The following is a 19212-nucleotide window of genomic DNA, read 5'->3' on the forward strand; positions in this document are numbered from 1 at the left end:
CTTGAGGAAATTCTGACTTTCCATAAAGTTAAATTATTTCAGGTCTGTGTTTAACCTCCCGGTGTGAATAGTGATGAATGGATCTTGTATTTTTCTTTTTATCCTGAACACGGGCTTTTCATCTTTGGAGAGAGCCTCTGGCAGCCTGTGCTGAGGTCCACAGCATACACCATTCTTCATAGTGCTACTAATGATATGGTGTGTGCACCCCTGTAACATCTTCTCATGGCTTAAGTCTTGTGAATGGCAGAGTGTGTCAGCGCCTGGGTCACAGTTAACATGAACTAATAGTTCATCCTCCCCCAGTTACTAAAACAGGTAGCCCATGTGTTAAATACCAGGCCCCGAACCTTCCAGTCATGTTCCTGAGCCAAGGCTAATCCAATCATTTCAGCAAACCCACAAAGATGCATGTGATCGGGAACAATAAAGTCTGGCATTATTCTCATTTGCTGTGCTTCCCTCGCCCTCGCTCAGGGAGTGATGTCTTGCTCACCACGGCAGTTTCCCGTGAAACATCGGTACAGAGAACACGCCCAGCACCGTTCCTAATCCATGGAGTTGAGCATGAGCTCAGAAGCCCGCAGTGGGAGCTCCGTTGTCTCCGAGTGTAACCCCTGCTGGGAAGTGAGGGTGTTGAGGAGACCTTCGTCAGTGTTGGGCGATTCAAGGTCGTCTCTGGTCCCCATCTCCACGTATTGTTCGGTACTGCCCATCTTCCCCCGCTGCCCACCACCACGGCGGTGCTGTGACTTTCTCCAGTTCTTCTTTGTTCTCCACTGCTGCAGCTTCCTCTTCAATTCGTGTTGGACCTGTGTGCAGAAGAATAAGAACGGTCGGTGTGTCCCTGGTTCAACAACATCAAATCAGGCTGCACACATCCCAAACAACCTCCACCACGGTCAGAGAAACACATGTGGAGTTAGAAATATCTGCACCAGACTTTCAGATAATGTTGCCCACAATCCAGCTTTGCTGGGTGCATTGCACCTGGGTTAACTTGTGTACATCTGCTGTGTGCGTGTGCGTGTGTGTCTGTCTCTCGCTCTCTAGGTCAGTGCTCTGATGTGGTGCAGTTTCTTCTCCCTCCTCCCCTTTCATTGCAAGAACACCAGTGTCCTATCACCAGTGACCCAGGATCTGAGATTGTGTAGAGTTTGAGTTCTGGGCTACAATCATCCAACGAGGCTGATGCTAGCTTTCAGAAGCAGAGACCGCCAGAGCACAATGCAGACGCATTCAGAGGTTTTAGAGGCACAGCATGGAAACAGGCCCTTCGGCCCACCGAGTCCATGCTGACCGTCCATCACCCACTCACACTAGTTCTATGTTATCCCACTTTCTCATCCACCCCCCCACCACACTAGGGGCAATTTACAAGAGCTAATTAACCTGTAAACGCACAAGTCTTGGGGACGTGGGGGGAAACTGGAGCACTTGGTGAAAACCCGAGCACCTGGAGTAAACCCACACAGTCATATAGAGAACGTGCAAACTCCACACAGACAGCACCCGAGGTCGGGGACGAACCAGGGTCTGTGGTGCGGTGAGGCAGCACCTCTATCCACTGTGCCGTTGCTGTATTAATGATCATCTTACCTCTCCGTTAATAAAACAGTACAGGACAGCCACCAACAAGCCCTAGAAGTGAACAGAAAGGTGAGATGTTACCAAAAACAAATAATGTTTAAATTTCATAAATACACTTTATTCAGAATAAAAAACATCTATAAAACAAAAATATATCTTACATGCTCTGTATCTATACATTCAATCATGTGATATTCAGGACAATCGCACCTATCATTAATCACATCACCCTCAATGCTTGTGACCTTGGGCTGTCCAATCCTCACATCACGGGGCAAGAACATCAACAGGAATAAACCATTCGGCCCATCAAACCTGCCCCACCATTGGACCCTGCTGATCCAGACTTGCCTTCACACTACTTTTCTTCTCTCTCTTATTCCCCAACTCCTTGTTAGTTTTGTAGACACGAGGAACTGCAGGTACTGGTTTACTAAAAAGGACACAAGGGTTCTGATCCAAAACGTCACCTATCCATGTTCCCCAGCGATGTGTGTCCTGCTGTTACTTGAGCACTTTGTGTTTTGTTCAAGATTCCAGTATCTGCAGTTTGTTGCATCTCCAAACAAGATACAAATGCTAAGGTGAACTCTTTATCTGCCTGCAATGATCCATATCCATCTGCATATCCATGTGCCTATCCAAATGTTTCTTAAATACCACTACCGTATCTACCTCATCCACTACCACTGGCTTCTCATTGTACCTCAGTACATGTGACAACAATAAACTAAACTGAAATAGTCTTTGATATTTCCGTTCTGAGAAAAAGGTTCAGACTGTCTACCCTATGTATGCCTCTTATTATTTCATATATTTCCATTGGGTGTCCCCTAAATCTCCGGCATTCCTGAGAAAACAATCCAAGTCTGTCCAACCACTCCCTGTAGCTAATACTCCCTAATCCAGGCATCATTCTGGTAAACTGCCTCTGCACCCTCTCCAAAACCTCCACCGTTCCTGTAAAGGGGGTGACAAAACCTGCACACAGCACTCCAAATGCAGTCTAACATAAGTGCTACAAAGCTGCACCATGACTTCCTGATTGTTATACTCAGTGCCTGATCTATGAAGACAAGAATACCATTCACTATCTTGATCACTTTATCTACCTCTGTTGTCACTTTTGGGGAGTTAAATATCCCCTTAACTTTCTCTGCTCCGACCCCATCCAGACTCCTGTGACAGTGTTTGAAGGAATTAAGTGGGACTGTCGAGAATCAAACTGGGCCATTTGTGACCTTACCTGAATGGAGCCAAAGAAAAGCTCCACAAACAGCTTGAGGTAGCGAAGTGTGCCTGTTGCATTCTCGTCCGTGACAAATGCGAACACAATCTCATGGACGCCCAGCAGCGGGATCAGAATCAGTGTTGATTTAGTTAACCTGAAATGTGAATACAGTTACAGACAAGGGAAGTACACACATCAACCTGATCGCCACCAGCATAACATGATCATAGCAAGATACAGCATGGAAACAGGCCCTTCCTTCCGAACCTTCTGAATTTTGTAGTCGGCAGGGCAGTACTCTGCATATCGCCAACTTGGACTATTTAACATTTTTTTTATCAAGCCAATTAATCGAGTCAATTAACCTACAAATCTGTACGTCTTTGGAGTGTGGGAGGAAACCGAAGATCTCGGAGAAAACCCATGCAGATCACGGGGAGAATGTACAAACTCCATACAGACAGCACCAGTAGTCGGGATCGAACCCAGGTCTCTGGCACTGCATTTGCTGTGAGGCAGCAACTCTACCGCTGTGCCACCTTCAACACCATCAACCACCCATTTACACCAATCCTAGTCAGACTGAGTGGGTTTAAGTAATAACAAAAATGTTGAGGGACCTCAGTAGGTCCTTCCTATTCAGTTTTTCCAGTGGAGAGATTGCATCTGGGGGCAGAAAGATCAGAGGAAATCAGATTTTTCTCCACGTCTGGGACACTCTGTATCTTTTCACACCTCTAGTGCCCCTCCCCAAAACTTTATCTGAAGAAGGGTTTTGACCCGAAACCTCACCTATTCCTTTTCTCCAGAGATGCTGCCTAACCCGCTGAGTTACTCCATCATTTTGTGTCTATCCTGGTCGGGGCTGTGTTGTGTTGATGTGGGGCTGTGACCCCACTGCTGGTCTAGGGATTTAGTTTAGTTTATTGTCACTCGTACCGTGGTACAGTAAAACGCTTTTTTGTTGTGTGCTATCCAGTCAGCGAAAAGACTGTACATGATTACAATCGAGCCACTGTACCGTCTACAGATACAGAACAAAGTGAATAACGTTTAGTGCAAGATAAAGTCCAGTAAAGTCGAATTAAAAATAGTCAGTGGGTCTCCAATGAGGTAGGTGGTTGGTCAGGACTGCTCTCTAGTTGGTGAGAGGATGATTCGGTTGCTTGATAACAGCCGGGAAGAAACTGTCCCTGAATCTGCAGGGTTGTTTAAGAAAGAACTGCAGATGCTGGAAAAATCGAAGGTAGACAAAAATGCTGGAGAAACTCAACGGGTGAGGCAGCGTCTATGGAGCGAAGGAATAGGTGATGTTTCGGGTCTGAAGAAGGGTCTCGACTCGAAATGTCACCTATTCCCTCGCTCCATAGATGCTGCCTCACCCGCTGAGTTTCTCCAGTATTTTTGTCTGCCTCTGAATCTGCAGGGTCAAGGTGCCCGAGACCTTCAGCGGGTGAACTGTCTGCGACTGCACAACAAAGCCCCCCCCCCCCCCCCCCCCCGTGTCCAGACTCAAACCATCCTACAATTGTAACCATGTCAACACACAGAGGCAGGGTGGTCCTCACCGGTTTCTCCAGGCAGCGTCGTGCACCTGGTGGCACCGCATCTTGGAGATGAGTAAAATCATGATCCGGACGAAGATGGCGAAATTGATCTGAAAATGAAGCGATGATGTAGGACGTTTAAGATGGCGCAAAGAATCGAAGGTCTGAGAAACTCAGGTGCAGCAGCATCGATGAGCGTAGTTAAATAGGCCCCGTTTCGGGCCGAAACTGGGTTTCGGCCCGAAACGTTGCCTATTTCCTTCGCTCCATAGATGCTGCTGCACCCGCTTTAGCTTTTTTGTGTAACCCATGTAGCGAGTCCGTCACTGCACCACTGCAGACCTTTACACCTGTAGCGAGTTCACTCCCGCCCGCATCCTCACTCCCGCCCGCACTCTCACACCCCTCCCATGTCCCCCCTCCCACCCCATCTGCCCCTCCCCACCATGTCTCCCCCCGGGGAGCAGAGGACGGGGCCGGACTCACGGTGAGGACGAGCAGCAGTGGCAGCCGGACGATCCACCAGAAGGCCATGTTCTTGTTCTGTCTCCAGCACCTGGGCAACGTAGGCAGAGAGTGTAGTTGATGCAGCTTCTCCCCGTCAACGCCCTCCCCCTCTCTCATACCCCGTCAACCTCCGCCTGACGCCCCCCCCCCCCTCCCCCTCCCCTCCCCTTCACCCTCCGACCGCTACCCCCCCCCCCCCCCCCCCCCCCCCCCCCCCCCCATCGAGGATCGAGGAACAGGGGGGAGGCTGCGGTGGAAAAGCGGCCGGGCCGATCCACACTGACCGAGCTAGGGTGTGGGAGGGAGTCCCCGGAATTGAGACCCGCCAGCGCTTGGGTGGGAGAGTGGAGATACCATGGGCAGGGTGAACGCAGAATCTTTTACCCAGAGCAGGGACACCGAGAACCACAGGACGCAGTTTTAAGGAGAAATGGAGAATATTTAGTAAGAACCTGAGGGGCAACTTGCCAGAGGAGGAAGTTGAGGCTGGTACAATAATAACATTTAAAGGACACTTGGACAGGTACATGGGCAGGACATGTTTAGAGGGATATGGGCCAAGTGGGGGCAGGTGGGACATGTTGGTCAGCATGGACAAGTTGGGCTGAAGGGCCTGTTTCCCTGCTGTATAACTCTCATAGAGTCAATGGGATACTGCAGCCGAGGTGTTGTGGTCAGGGCTCACTAGTGATAAATGAGGCGGAGAGGCTACAGCAACGGTTGGCAGGGATGATGTGGTTAAATGTAGGAGGAGAGATGAAAGAGATGGCAGCTGTTGGTCTCCTGACTTTAGAGCGGGCATCGCACTGGAAGGTACACACTCCCAGCTGGGCTGACAGATGTGGAGCAGATGTTGCCCTTGCTGGGGCATCTGGAACCAAGAGCCTCTCCACAAAGGTGGAGGCGTTGAAGAGAAACATCTTCACTCAGCAGGTGATGAATCTTTGGCATCACCAGTAACCTGCAGGTGAAGATCAGACACCCAGGAAATGGAGGGACGTGCGGGAAGGTGTTGTTGAGCCACCATATCATTGAACGATGGGCCGAATGGCCTGGCCCAGCTCCTGTGTGTTAACAGGCATCAAACAAGGCTGCCAGAGCTCAGGCTGTTGCAGGGACCAATGCAACTTACCCAGAATTTTCCAGTAAATATTTGACCACGGTCCAGGGCCCAACAAACACCAGCGGCACTCCTGCAATAAGAGGGGGATGTATCTGAGACTCTGACATTTCCTCTGGCCTTTTCTCACCTTCAGTCTATTCCCCTCGCCACCCACGGTGAGGGGCGGGTAAGTTCCCCCCCCCCCCCCCCCCCCCCCCCCCCCCCCCCCCCCACCACCCCAGCTCTAGGGGGGGGGGGGGATTGAGGGTAACTTTTTTTTTATGGAACGAGGTAGTTGACGCAGGTACTGTCATTACGATGAAGAGACATTTGGACAGGTACATGGATAGGACACGTTTAGAGGGATATGGGTAAAACGCAGGCAGTTGGGTCTAGTGTACAAGGGGAATGTTGGGCCGAAGGGCCTGTTTTCACGCTGAGCGACTCTGAGTGACCAGACTGGCCTCTGCACCCCCCATCCCCCCCCCCCCCCCCCCCCCTCTCATTCTCCCCGCTGCCCCGGAACCACCAGTAGGGGCTGGTACACATACCCCAGCCGATGAACATGTAGAGGCGGAAGCTCCTGTGTTCCGAGAAGACTGACCCGACGAGCAGGACGTACAGGAAGAGGCCCTCGACCAGGAGCCAGTGGTAGGTGCAGCTCACGCTGTAGTGGAGGAAGACCTGCGCAGCCCGACACGCCACCATCTGCAGAGCACCAACACCAGACCATTCAGCCCATCCGTCCCCCCTCTCTCAATGGGCCAGCTCTCCGCTAGAGGATCCCCCTCCCCCTCCACAGATATGTGCCCAGTTCCCCGTGAACCCAACTTCGGGTTCGCCTACACTCTACCCGACAACACAGCAGAGCCGGCCGCTGGCAAACACTGCCACACCTCATCGCCACACCTTTACTCCATCATCCCAACTCCTGACACCTCCACCAACTGGAACCGTTTGGATAGCATGCGGAACAAAGATTTTCACTGTGCCTCAGCACACGACTTGTTTTGGAGACCTAACCTGAACCCAATTGGCCTACACCAACCAACATGCCCCACCTACACTAGTCCCACCTGCCTGCGTTTGGCCCATATCCATCTAAACCTGTCCGATCCATGTACCTGTCTAAATGTTTCATAAACATTGCAATAGTACCTGCCTCAACCACCCCCTCCAGTAGCTCATTCTATACATCTACCACCCGTTATGTAAATAAAATGTGACTCCTCAGGTTCTGATTAAATTCTTCCCCTTTTATTAAATAATTTGGTAAACGTAGTCTTGGTAACAGACTGTGCGTTTACCCGATCCATTCATTTTATGATCTTATACTCCTCTATAAGATCACCCCTCAACTTCATGCGCTCCGAGAATAAAGTCCCAGCCTGTTCAACCTCTCCCTATAGCTCAGGCCCTCGAGTCCTGGCAACATTCTCTAAATCATCTCTGCACCCTTTCCAGTTTGACAACAGCGGCAGCGGTACAGTTGCTGCCTTGCAGCACCAGACACCCGGTTGGATCTTGTCTGTCCGGAGTTTGTACGTTCTCCCTGTGACCGTGTGGGTTTTCTCCGGGTGCTCCGGTTTCCTCCCACATTCCAAAGACGTGCAAGTTTATAAGTTAATTGGCTTTAGTAAAAATGGTCCCGTGTGTAGGAGACTGCTTATATATACAGGGACCGGTGGTCAGCATGGATGCAGTTCGCCGAAAGACCTGTATCTCTAAAACAAAGGCAATACATCTGAAATAATAAACATCTTTCTCATAACGTGACCAAAACTGAACTATGTCTTATATAACTACACTACTTGCCTCGCCCCCCGCGCCCCCTCCCTCCCGGGGTCCGGGACAACACTCACCGGGAGCGGCCGCTCGGCCCGCGGCTCTAGGGCGGCCCCGGCAGCCTGCAGCCGGTCGGTGAAGGCATCTTTGACCAGGACGGCGGCGGCCCGCAGCAGGAAGGCGGCGAACAGGTTGAGGTGGATCAGGTTCCGGGTGCAGCGGAGCCGCCTGCGGGCGGAGAGGAGCCGGTAACGGAGGGGAGAGAGAGAGGGCGCCCGTGGGGGAAGGGAGGGGAGTGTTGGAGAGTGGGGGCGAGTAGAGGGGGTCAGGGGCAGCGAGTTGGCGGCGGGCGGAGGCCACTCGGCCACTCGCTGCTCTCCCACAGCGAGATGGGGGGGGTCCCCGGGCTCCGGCCCCTCCCTCCCGCCGACCGGACCCACCTGAAGGCGACGAGGACGAGGCAGGCGGCGAGGAGGGCGACCAAGCTGAGCGAGTATCCGACCGTGTAGACCCAGCGGAATGAGCCCAGGATCCGCAGCTGCAGCACCTGCGGCCGGGCAAAGACAGGGTGGCAACGGCGAGGCCCAGGGCAGCGACCCCCCCCCCCCCCCCACACACACACACACACACCCTCTGCCCACCTGCCCACCCCCCCCCCCCCACACACACACCCCACACACACTCTGCCCACCTGCCACCCCCCCCCCCACACACACACACACACACACACCCTCTGCCCACCACTGCCACCCATCCCAAACACACATCCACGTCTCTCCCACCCCCGACACTCCAACTCAACACTCCCCTGCCTTCCCGCCCCCTAACCCCTCTCTAACCATCCCAACCCATTGCCCAACACACACACCCCTCTATCCCACCCCTAACACTCCACCTGCCCCAGCAACCCCAGCCTCTCTCAACCCCTCTTCCCCCGCCGTTACACATCAAACGCCCCCGAGCCAACAAACACTCATCCTCGCCAACACCACCCATCTCCAAAGGTCAACAACCACCCCCCCCCCCCCCCCCCCCCCCCCCCCCCCCCCCTCCCGTCCCATCCCGGCCCGCTTCCACCACTCTCCCCCCGACCACCCACTGACTTGTTGCTTCAGGAAGGCGCTGTCCTCCTCGCACTGGGAGCGGTCGACCCAGGGCCGCTGCGTCTCGTTGTCCATCAGCCAGGAGCCGGACTCCGTGCAGAACCTGGACGCCGAGCCGTTCGCCACTGGGACGGAGTAGATTCTGTTTACTCGGGGTACCCGCCCGCCCTCTCTCCAACTGCCCGTCCCCCGCGGCTCAGGATCGCCCACCCAAGGGTCAAGGCGAGGTCCTGGCCGGCCCTGGGACTGGGCGCAGGTCCCTCCAGCCTGATCTCACGTTCACGGTTGAACTGATTAGTGCAAAGAGACACCGCGGAAACAAGACCTTCGGCCCACAAGTCCGCGCCGACTAACTATCACCCTACACTAGTTCTATCCTACACATAATGTGCAGAAGCCAATTAACCTACAAACCCCGCAGTCTTTGGGTTGTGGGAGGATACGGAGCACCCGGAGGAAACCCACGCGGTCACGGAGAGATTTCAAACAGACAGCACCCGTCAGGAGCAAACCTGGGTCTCTGGCACTAAGAGGCAGCAACCCCACACCACTGTGCTGCCCCTGGTTGGTTTGAGGTAGGTTGTGATGTCTGGTGTAGACAGACAGTGTTTCCCAGGGCTGTGTCTCACTATCCCATTCTCTGGTAGGTCCCTCCCTGCCCGTGTACACTGGGAACTGGGAGACCAAGCAACAGGTACCTCTGTCGATCCACGGAATGTACCAGGGGCACGAAACGTTCACCCACATGCCCGGAAAACCATCCGGCCAGCAAATGTGCATGTCGAAGGAACGGTGGCAGTGAACCCCTGCAGAAGAACATCATGCACGTCAAATGTCAGGTATTTCATCGTCATCATCACCGGGACCAGTACAATAAACATTGTTAGTTGCGAAGATTAGACACAAAACAAACAGGAGTAACTCAGCAGGTCAGAAATAATAGTGACGTTTCACGTTGTGATCCTTCTACAGAATGAGAGTCAGGGGGAAGGGAAATGAGAGACAGAGACGGTTAGATAGAGAGATATAGAACAAATGAATGAAAGAAATGCAAAAAGTAACGATGATCAAGGAAAGGTGGAGCCCACAATGGTTCATTGGCGGCAAGCTCGGTGATAACGAGTTATACAGACAGTGAAACGAGTACAACGATTCGGGTGGGTGAGGGACGGAGAGAGGAGGAGGATGCAGGGGTTATTTGAAGTTAGATAAATCAATATTCATACCGCTGGGGTGTAAGTTGCCCAAGCGAAATATGAGGTGCTGTTCCTCCAATTCTCGCATTCTTACTTCCTGCAGGCACGTGAAACACTTTGGTCAGCCCACGTTTGGAGTATTGTGTGCAGTTCTGGTCGCCCCATTACAGGAAGGATGTGGAGGCTTTAGAGAGGGTGCAGAGGAGGTTTTCCAGAATGCTGCCCGGATTAGAGACCACTAAGAGAGGTTGGACAGACTTGGATGATCTTCTTTGGAATGTCGGACGCTGCAGGGAAACCGAACAGAAGTAAACAAAGTCGTGAGAGGCACAGATAGGGTAGACAGAAGTTTTTCCCCAGGGTGGGAAGGTCATGGATGACAAGAGGGTGTTGCTTTAAGATGAGAGGGGTTGGGGGAAAGTTTAAAGGAGATGTGTGGGGCAGGTTTATTTTAACACAGAGGGTGGTATGTGGCCAACAACGCGCTGCCCGGGAGGGGGGTTGAGGGGGGTGGGCAAGGCGGGGGGCGGGGGTTCGACGCCTAGGGTTGGTACCTGTCGGCTGATCCCGAGACAATACGGTTTCCAAGCACTCGTTGTGGTACCGCCGCCACCTCTGCACCGTCTCCTCCAGCAGAGCGTCGGGGGCAGCCTGGAAAAGCAGGAGTGGTGCCGTGAGCGGGATGGGCCAGGGCCAGGGCCATTGCCGGGGCCGCCCGGGAGCGGCGACAGGGGGGGTCCTCGCCCCGGGAATAGCAGCCGCAAACTCCCGGGATTTAAATACCCCCCCCCCCCCCCCAGAACAACAGAAACCATACAGGCGACACTGGCCCTTCTGCCCGACCTCGCTATACTGACCAGGGCGCCCCATCGCAGCTTGACCCTGTCCTGGACCCTTCCGACCCACCCGGTCACCCTCGATAACAATCAGCATGGGAGAACCTCAAGGCTGCGTGCTCAGCCCCCTGCTGTACTCACTCTATACTCATGACTGCGTAGCTGGTCATAGTGCGAACTCCATCATCAAGTTTGCTGATGGCACCACTGTTGTGGGACGTATCACTGATGGGGACGAGTCAGAGTATAGAAGAGAGATCAACCGACTGGCCAAATGGTGCCAGCGCAATAACCTGGCCCTCAACACCAGCAAAACCAAGGAACTGATTGTGGACTTTGGAAGGGGTCGGATGGGGACCCACAGTCCCGTTTATATCAACGGGTCGATCGTGGAAAGGGTCAAGAGCTTCAAATTCCTGTGCGTGCACATCTCTGAAGATCTTTCCTGGTCCGGAAACACTGATGCAATTATAAAGAACTTACATCAGCGTCTCTACTTCCTGAGAAGATTACGGAGAGTCGGTATGTCAAGGAGGACCCTCTCTAACCTCTACAGGTGCACAGTAGAGAGCATGCTGACCGGTTGCATCGTGGCTTGGTTCGTCAACTTGAGCGCCCATGAGCGGAAAAGACTACAAAAAGTTGTAAACACTGCCCAGTCCATCGTCGGCACTGACCTCCCTACCATCGAGGGGATTTATCGCAGTTGCTGCCTCAAAAAGGCTGGCAGCATCATCAAGGATCCACACCACCCTGGCCACACACTCATCTCCCCGCTACCTTCAGGTAGAAGGTACAGGAGCCTGAAGGCTGCAAGGTTCAGGAATAGCTACTTCCCCACAGCTACCAGGCTATTAAACTCAACTCAAACAATACTCTGAACATTAATAGCCCATTATCATTATTTGCACATTATCTGTTTATTTATTCATGTGTGTATATATATTTATATAATGGTATGTGGACACACTGATCTGTTCTGTATTCATGCCTCCTATATTCTGTTGTGCTGAAGCAAAGCAAGAATTTCATTATTCTGATTATTATCTAAATGGCGTCAAGTTGGGAAAAGGGGAAGTACAACGGGATCTGGGGGGGTGGTCCTTGTACATCAGTCTATGAAAGTAAGCATGCAGGTACAGCAGGCAGTGAAGAAAGTGAATGGCATGTTGGCTTTTATAACAAGAGGAATCGAATATAGGAGCAAAGAGGTCCTTCTGCAGTTGTACAGAGCCCTAGTGAGACGACACCTGGAGTATTGTGTGCAATTTTGGTCCCCTAATTTGAGGAAGGCCATTCTTGCTATTGACGGAGTGCAGCGTAGGTTTACAAGGTTAATTCCCGGGATGGCGGGACTGTCATATGCTGAGAGAATGGAGCAGCTGGGCTTGTACACTCTGGTGTTTAGAAGGATGAGAGGGAATCTCATTGAAACATATAAGATTGTTGGGGGAGACCAGAACCAGGGGACACAGTTTGAGAATAAGGAGTAAGCCATTTAGAACGGAGACGAGGAAACACTTTTTCTCACAGAGAGTGACGAGTATGTGGAATTCTCTGCCTCGGGAGGAGGCAGAGGCAGAGGAGGTGGAGACAGTTTCTCTGGATGCTTTAAAGAGAGAGCTAGATAGGGCTCTTAAAAATAGCGGAGCCAGGGGATATGGGGAGAAGGCAGGAACGGGGTACTGATTGGGGATGATCAGCCATGATCACATTGAAGGGCGGTGCTGGCTCGAAGGGCCGAATGGCCTACTCCTGCACCTATTATCTATTGTCTATTGTCTATCTGGGACATATGACAATAAACTCTCTTGAATCTTGAATCTTGAAAAGCCTCTTAATCGCCACTATCATTTTGCCTCCACTCACCACTCCTTGTACAAAAAAACCCCAGCCCCGCACATCTCCTTTAAACTTTACCCCTCTCACCCGAGAGCGATGCCCTCTAGTATTTGACATTTCCATCCCAAGGACAAAGTTGTGACTGTCTACCCCGTCTATGTGGACGTAGGTTGGTGGCCGGGCCGCTCCCACCCTCCCTCAACAAACTGTCCATGTACAAGGTCACACTGTCCGTCCCACGGCCAAGAACCGTGGGCGAGGTAAGAGAGGTTCCAACTACCCCCTAACAAACCCCACAGCTGATCGGCCGGGTGGAGATGGGGAGGTGCGGCCGTTCAGACGGATCCTTCAGCCTCTAAAAAGCCGCTTTTCTGCTAAAATTCTGGGCTCCCTATAACGCATTCCAGCCCATTTAATGTTCGCTGTGTTCGTGCGAGTCAGGACCAAAGATCAACCCAGTGTAACTGGCGTCATTCATTGTTTGAACAGTTCAAGGTTCCCATTTCAGTACAAAATCCTATGAATTCAGCGCCAACTCCACCGAGCGCGGCTCGGCGCCGGACCGACCCTCGCCCCTGTTCTCCCCGGGACACGGGCGCCGCTAATGGGCCAGCAAATAACAATTCTACCTGTCGAATAGGGTCCCGACCCGAAACATCATCTGTCCAATCCCTCCATAGACGCTGCCCGACCCGCTGAGTTGCATCAACACACTTTGTATTTGGCATTAACAATAACACATGGAACAGCAATGTCTGGAGGACTCCGGAGTCTCAGGTGGATCCCCTCCGTCAGAACAGGGGCATTGACCTGAAACATCTCTGGAAAGACTCAGCGGGTCAGACACAGACGCTGCCTCTTTCCAGAGTTTCATGTTTCTATTTCCAACAACTGTAGTTTTTATTTTGTTCTAAAATTAATATCGAGCTTTGGGAATATAAAGTTCTGTGATGGGAACTGTAGGCAGTCACACAACTCGGCTCAACTCGTCCATGCCGGTTAAGATGCCCCATACGCGCTTGTCCCCTCTGCCCGCGTTTGGCCCGCTAAACAGATAAGACACAAAGTGCTGGAGTAGTTCAGCGGGTCAGGCAGGATCTCCGAAGGAAAATAATAGGCAACATTTCGGGACGGGATCCTTCTTCGGCCCGGACATGCCCCTGTCTCCCGGCCCCGCCGGCTCTGAACTCTGAGGGGGAGTTCAGTCAGGTGTCCTTTTCTTCTAGAGATGTTGCCTGACCAGCTGAGTTACTCCAGCATTTGTGTCTATAAATCCGCGGTGAGAGGGGTAAAGTTTACGAGGATGTTGCCAGGACTGTTATCAGTGACCTTTTTTTCTTTTCTTTTTTTTAAGTACTTTTTGTTTCGTTTATCTTACCATATTTGTGTGGATGTGTATGTATGTGAGTGTTCTTTGTCCCCGTTTGGTTCCGACCTGATTCGGGTGGGTTGAAGGTGGGTAAGGGTAAGGGCTTTGAGGGTCGCTTACATACTGCTGCACAATTATGCCTTGACTGTCACTGTCTGTTATCATTGTATGTATGCAAATTGCTGTGAAATTCAAATAAAAAGATTTAAATCAGAATCTGAGGGGTAACTTTTTCACACAAAGAGTGGTGTGTGCATGGAACAAGCGGCCAGAGGAGGTAGTTGAGGCTGGGACTATCCCAACGTTTAAGAAACAGTTAGACAGGTACATTCATGGGACAAGTTTGGAGGGATATGGACCAAACGCAGGCAGTTGGGACTAATGTAGCTGGGACATGTTGGCCGGTGTGGGCAAGTTGGGCCGAAGGGCCTGTTTCCACACTGTGCACGCTATGACTCTATGCGCAGTTTTTTGTCCCTACATTCTCCCTCTAAGCATTTCCTGCCCGTGCACCGGCCCAGGTGTCTGTTAAATGTTGTTATGGTAATGTTGTGATCTTCAATGCTGGAGGAACTCCGCGGGCCAGGCGGGCAGCATCTGCGATGTGCTGACTTTGAAGCTCTCATCTCTGACACCACAGACGCTGCCTGACCCGCGGAGTTTCTCCAGCACTTTCAGTTTAACACTGACGGACCTCACGCGCGGGGCCAGCAAACCCAAGATCAAGTCCAGAGACTTGACACGGGTCAGAGGGAGCATCTCCAGCTCCCCCGCCCACCGCCAGTCTGACACGGGGCAGCGGGGAGATGGGACAACCCGCTGTAAACCGCAGCGGGATCCCAGCGTGTGGACGTGCCCGGGCTATGGACAGATCTCACCTCCTCAGGAGCTGCGATGAGGGCGAGCAGGACGATTGCCGGCAGCGGGGCGAGGGAGAGCGGACGGCGGCAGATCCCGGGCATGCTCTTGGCCGGTCCACCGGCTCTGAACTCACCCCCAGTGCCCGCCCGCCCGACCCGAGGCTCAGCTCCCGCCCCTGATCAGCGGCACCTGATGCCGAGTCACAGGAGGCACATCCCACAAACACCGCCACTGACCCGGGACAGGGGCGGGCCAACAAACTGCAAATACCCAACAGGCAGCGTCTATGGACAAGCCCTTCGGCCCAACTCCTCCATGCCCACCAAGATGCCCAATTCAATTTGCCCGCACTTGGTCCTTCTAAACTATTTTTGTCTACCTCCACCACCCTAGCAGCGCAGACCAGGCACCCTCCGTGTATGCCCTCCCTCTATGTTGTACATGTGTTTTGATTTGGTTGAAAGGTAGGGATTTTCTTTGCTATCTCTGCTGATTATATGAATGGAAATAGGGTCTCCTAATGCATTGTGTAAGAAGGAACTGCGGTTGCAGGGGAAAGAACCTGGGGAGGGGGTGGTTTGGGTGGGAAGGGACGAGTTGACCAGGGAGTTTCCGAAAGGAACGGCCTCTGCGGAAAGCAGAAAGGGGAGGAGATGGGAAGATGTGGCCAGTAGTGGGATCCGGTTGGAAGTGGCGAAAATGTTGGAGGATTATATGCTATGTACGACGGCTGATGGGGCGGAAGGTGAGGACAAGGGGGACCCTGTCCTTGGTACGAATGGGGGGGGGGGGGGGGGGGGGGGGGGGGGAGAGAGAGGGAAGCAAAAGCAGAGCTGCAGGATATCGAGGAGACCCTAGTGAGAGCCAGAGGGGAACTCCCGTTTCCTAAAGAATGAGGACATCTCCGATGCACTGGTGTGGAACACCTCATCCTGGGTGCAGAAGCGGCGAAGACAGAGGAATTGGGAGTAAGGTTTAGTCTTCACAGGAAGCAGGGTGGGAAGAAGTGTAGTCTAGATAGCTATGGGAGTCAGTCAGTCAATAGTCTGTTTCCTGTGTTGGAGACGGTGAGATCTAGTAGGAATGGTCTGTGTAGGAATGAGACCCCTTCTCCCGTCTCCACCAGTCCCCCTTCTCTTGGACTCCCCAGAACAGCCTTCTACCCTCTCTAGATCTCTTTATTTCTAACTGCCAGCGTGACATAGAAACATAGAAACATAGAAATTAGGTGCAGGAGAAGGCCATTCGGCCCTTCGAGCCTGCACCGCCATTCAATATGATCATGGCTGATCATCCAACTCAGTATCCCGTACCTGCCTTCTCTCCATACCCCCTGATCCCCTTAGCCACAAGGGCCACATCTAACTCCCTCTTAAATATAGCCAATGAACTGGCCTCAACTACCCTCTGTGGCAGAGAGTTCCAGAGATTCACCACTCTCCGTGAAAAAAGTTCTCTCATCTCGGTTTTAAAGGATTTCCCCCTTATCCTTAAGCTGTGACCCCTTGTCCTGGACTTCCCTAACATCCGGAACAATCTTCCTGCATCTAGCCTGTCCAACCCCTTAAGAATTTTGTAAGTTTCTATAAGATCCCCTCTCAATCTTCTAAATTCTAGAGAGTATAAACCAAGACTATCCAGTCTTTCTTCATAAGACAGTCCTGACATCCCAGGAATCAGTCTGGTGAACCGCCTCTGCACTCCCTCTATGGCAATAATGTCCTTCCTCAGATTTGGAGACCAAAACTGTACGCAATACTCCAGGTGTGGTCTCACCAAGACCCTCTACAACTGCAGTAGAACCTCTCTGCTCCTATACTCAAATCCTTTTGCAATGAAAGCTAACATACCATTCGCTTTCTTTACTGCCTGCTGCACCTGCATGCCTACCTTCAATGACTGGTGTACCATGACTCCCAGGTCTCGCTGCATCTCCCCCTTTCCCAATCGGCCACCATTTAGATAATAGTCTGCTTTCCTGTTTTTGCCACCAAAATGGATAACCTCACATTTATCCACATTATACTGCATCTGCCAAACATTTTCCCACTCACCCAGCCTATCCAAGTCACCTTGCAGTCTCCTAGCATCCTCCTCACAACTAACACTGCCCCCCAGCTTAGTGTCATCCGCAAACTTGGAGATATTGCCTTCAATTCCCTCATCCAGATCATTAATATATATTGTAAATAGCTGGGGTCCCAGTACTGAGCCGTGGGGTACCCCACTAGTCACTGCCTGCCATTGTGAAAAGGACCCGTTTACGCCTACTCTTTGCTTCCTGTTTGCCAGCCAGTTCTCTATCCACATCAATACTGAACCCCCAATGCCTTGTGCTTTAAGTTTGTATACTAATCTCTTATGTGGGACCTTGTCGAAAGCCTTCTGGAAGTCCAGATACATCACATCCACTGGTTCTCCCCTATCCACGCTACTAGTTACATCCTCGAAAAATTCTATAAGATTCATCAGACATGATTTACCTTTCGTAAATCCATGCTGACTTTGTCCAATGATTTCACCACTTTCCAAATGTGCTGCTATCCCATCTTTAATAACTGACTCTAGCAGTTTCCCCACTACCGATGTTAGACTAACTGGTCTGTAATTCCCCATTTTCTCTCTCCCTCCCTTCTTAAAAAGTGGGGTTACGTTTGCTACCCGCCAATCTTCAGGAACTACTCCAGAATCTAAAGAGTTTTGAAAGATTATTACTAATGCATCCACTATTTCTGGAGGTACTTCCTTAAGTACTCTGGGATGCAGCCTATCTGGCCCTGGGGATTTATCGGCCTTTAATCCATTCAATTTACCCAACACCACTTCCCGGCTAACCTGGATTTCACTCAATCCTCCAACTCCTTTGACCCGCGGTCCCCTGCTATTTCCGGCAAATTATTTATGTCTTCCTTAGTGAAGACGGAACCAAAGTAGTTCAATTGGTCCGCCATATCCTTGTTCCCCATGATCAACTCACCTGTTTTCTGACTGCAAGGGACCTACATTTGTTTTAACTAACCAGTCACATATCTATAAAAACTTTTGCAGTCAGTTTTTATGTTCCCTGCCAGTTTTCTTTCATAATCTATTTTTCCTTTACTAATTAAGCCCTTTGTCCTCCTCTGCTGGTCTTTGAATTTCTCCCAGTCCTCCGGTATGCTGCTTTTTCTGGCTAATTTGTACGCATCATCCTTCGCTTTGATACTATCCCTGATTTCCCTTGTTATCCATGGATGTACTACCTTCCCTGATTTATTCTTTTGCCAAACTGGGATGAACAATTTTTGTAGTTCATCCATGCAGTCTTTAACTGTCTTCCATTGCATATCCAACCGCCTCAACTTTTCAACTCCCCTTACCTCACCCCCTCTGAACGTACAGCCCTCCACTCACTCTGCAGTTAACCCTGACATTATAATCAAACCCACCAACAAGGGGAGTCTAGCAATCTGACCTCTGCCAGGCTGAAGCCAGGTGGCAACTCTGACGCCTCCTCCTACTTATACTTGGACCACGATCCCACAGATGAGCACCAGACCTTAATCTCAAACACCATTACTGACTTCATCACTTCTGGCTGTCTGCATTCCACAGCCTCCAACCTTGTCGTTTCCCAGTCCCACACAGCCTGTTTTTACCTTCTCCCCAAAATCCACAAACACAACTACCCTAGCAGACCCATTATTTCTGACTGCTCCTGTCCCACGGAAATAATTTCTATACACCTCGACTCCATCCTATTCCCCCCGGTCCAATCTCTTGCGACCTATGTCCAAGATACTTCACATGCCTTTTGTCTCTCCAATGACTTCCCCTTTCAGAGCCCCCACTCCCTCATCTTTACTTTGGACGTTCAGTCACTCTACAGCATCCTCCACCAGGAAGACCTTAAAGCCCTCCGTTTCTTCCTCGACCACAGAACCATCCAATTTCCCTCTACTAACACTCTACTCTGGCAGGAGGAGCTGGTCCTCACCATCAACAACTTCTCCTTTGACTCCTCCCAATTCCAAGGTGTAGCACCCACATCACATGGGCCCCAGCTATGCCTGCCTCTTTGTAGGGTACGTTGAACAATCCCCGTTCCAGGCGTACACTGGCCCTATCCCCAAACTCTATCTCCGTTACATTGATGACTGCATCGGTGCTACCTCCTGCACCCACGCAGAACTCATGGACTTCATCAACTTCACCACCAGTTTTCATCCTGCACTCAAATTTACTTGGACTATCTCCGACACCA

General features: G+C 51.6%; 1 protein-coding gene across 1 annotated transcript; it reads right to left on the minus strand.

Annotated features, from left to right (window-relative positions):
- Positions 1–116: 116 nt before the first annotated feature.
- LOC129706883 (glucagon-like peptide 1 receptor) lies at positions 117–15092 on the minus strand. Its single transcript, XM_055651494.1, has 13 exons — positions 14987–15092; positions 10616–10712; positions 9564–9671; positions 8866–8990; positions 8203–8309; positions 7840–7990; positions 6529–6685; positions 6008–6068; positions 4855–4924; positions 4390–4478; positions 2837–2975; positions 1600–1641; positions 117–812 (listed from the first exon to the last, which is right to left on the minus strand). The coding sequence occupies exons 1-13, from the start codon at positions 15068–15070 to the stop codon at positions 549–551; spliced, it is 1494 nt and encodes a 497-aa protein (XP_055507469.1). The 5' UTR covers positions 15071–15092; the 3' UTR covers positions 117–548.
- Between the last annotated feature and the right edge of the window lie 4120 nt (positions 15093–19212).

Source organism: Leucoraja erinacea, chromosome 20 (assembly GCF_028641065.1).
Source record: "Leucoraja erinacea ecotype New England chromosome 20, Leri_hhj_1, whole genome shotgun sequence".
Lineage (NCBI taxonomy): Eukaryota > Metazoa > Chordata > Chondrichthyes > Rajiformes > Rajidae > Leucoraja > Leucoraja erinaceus.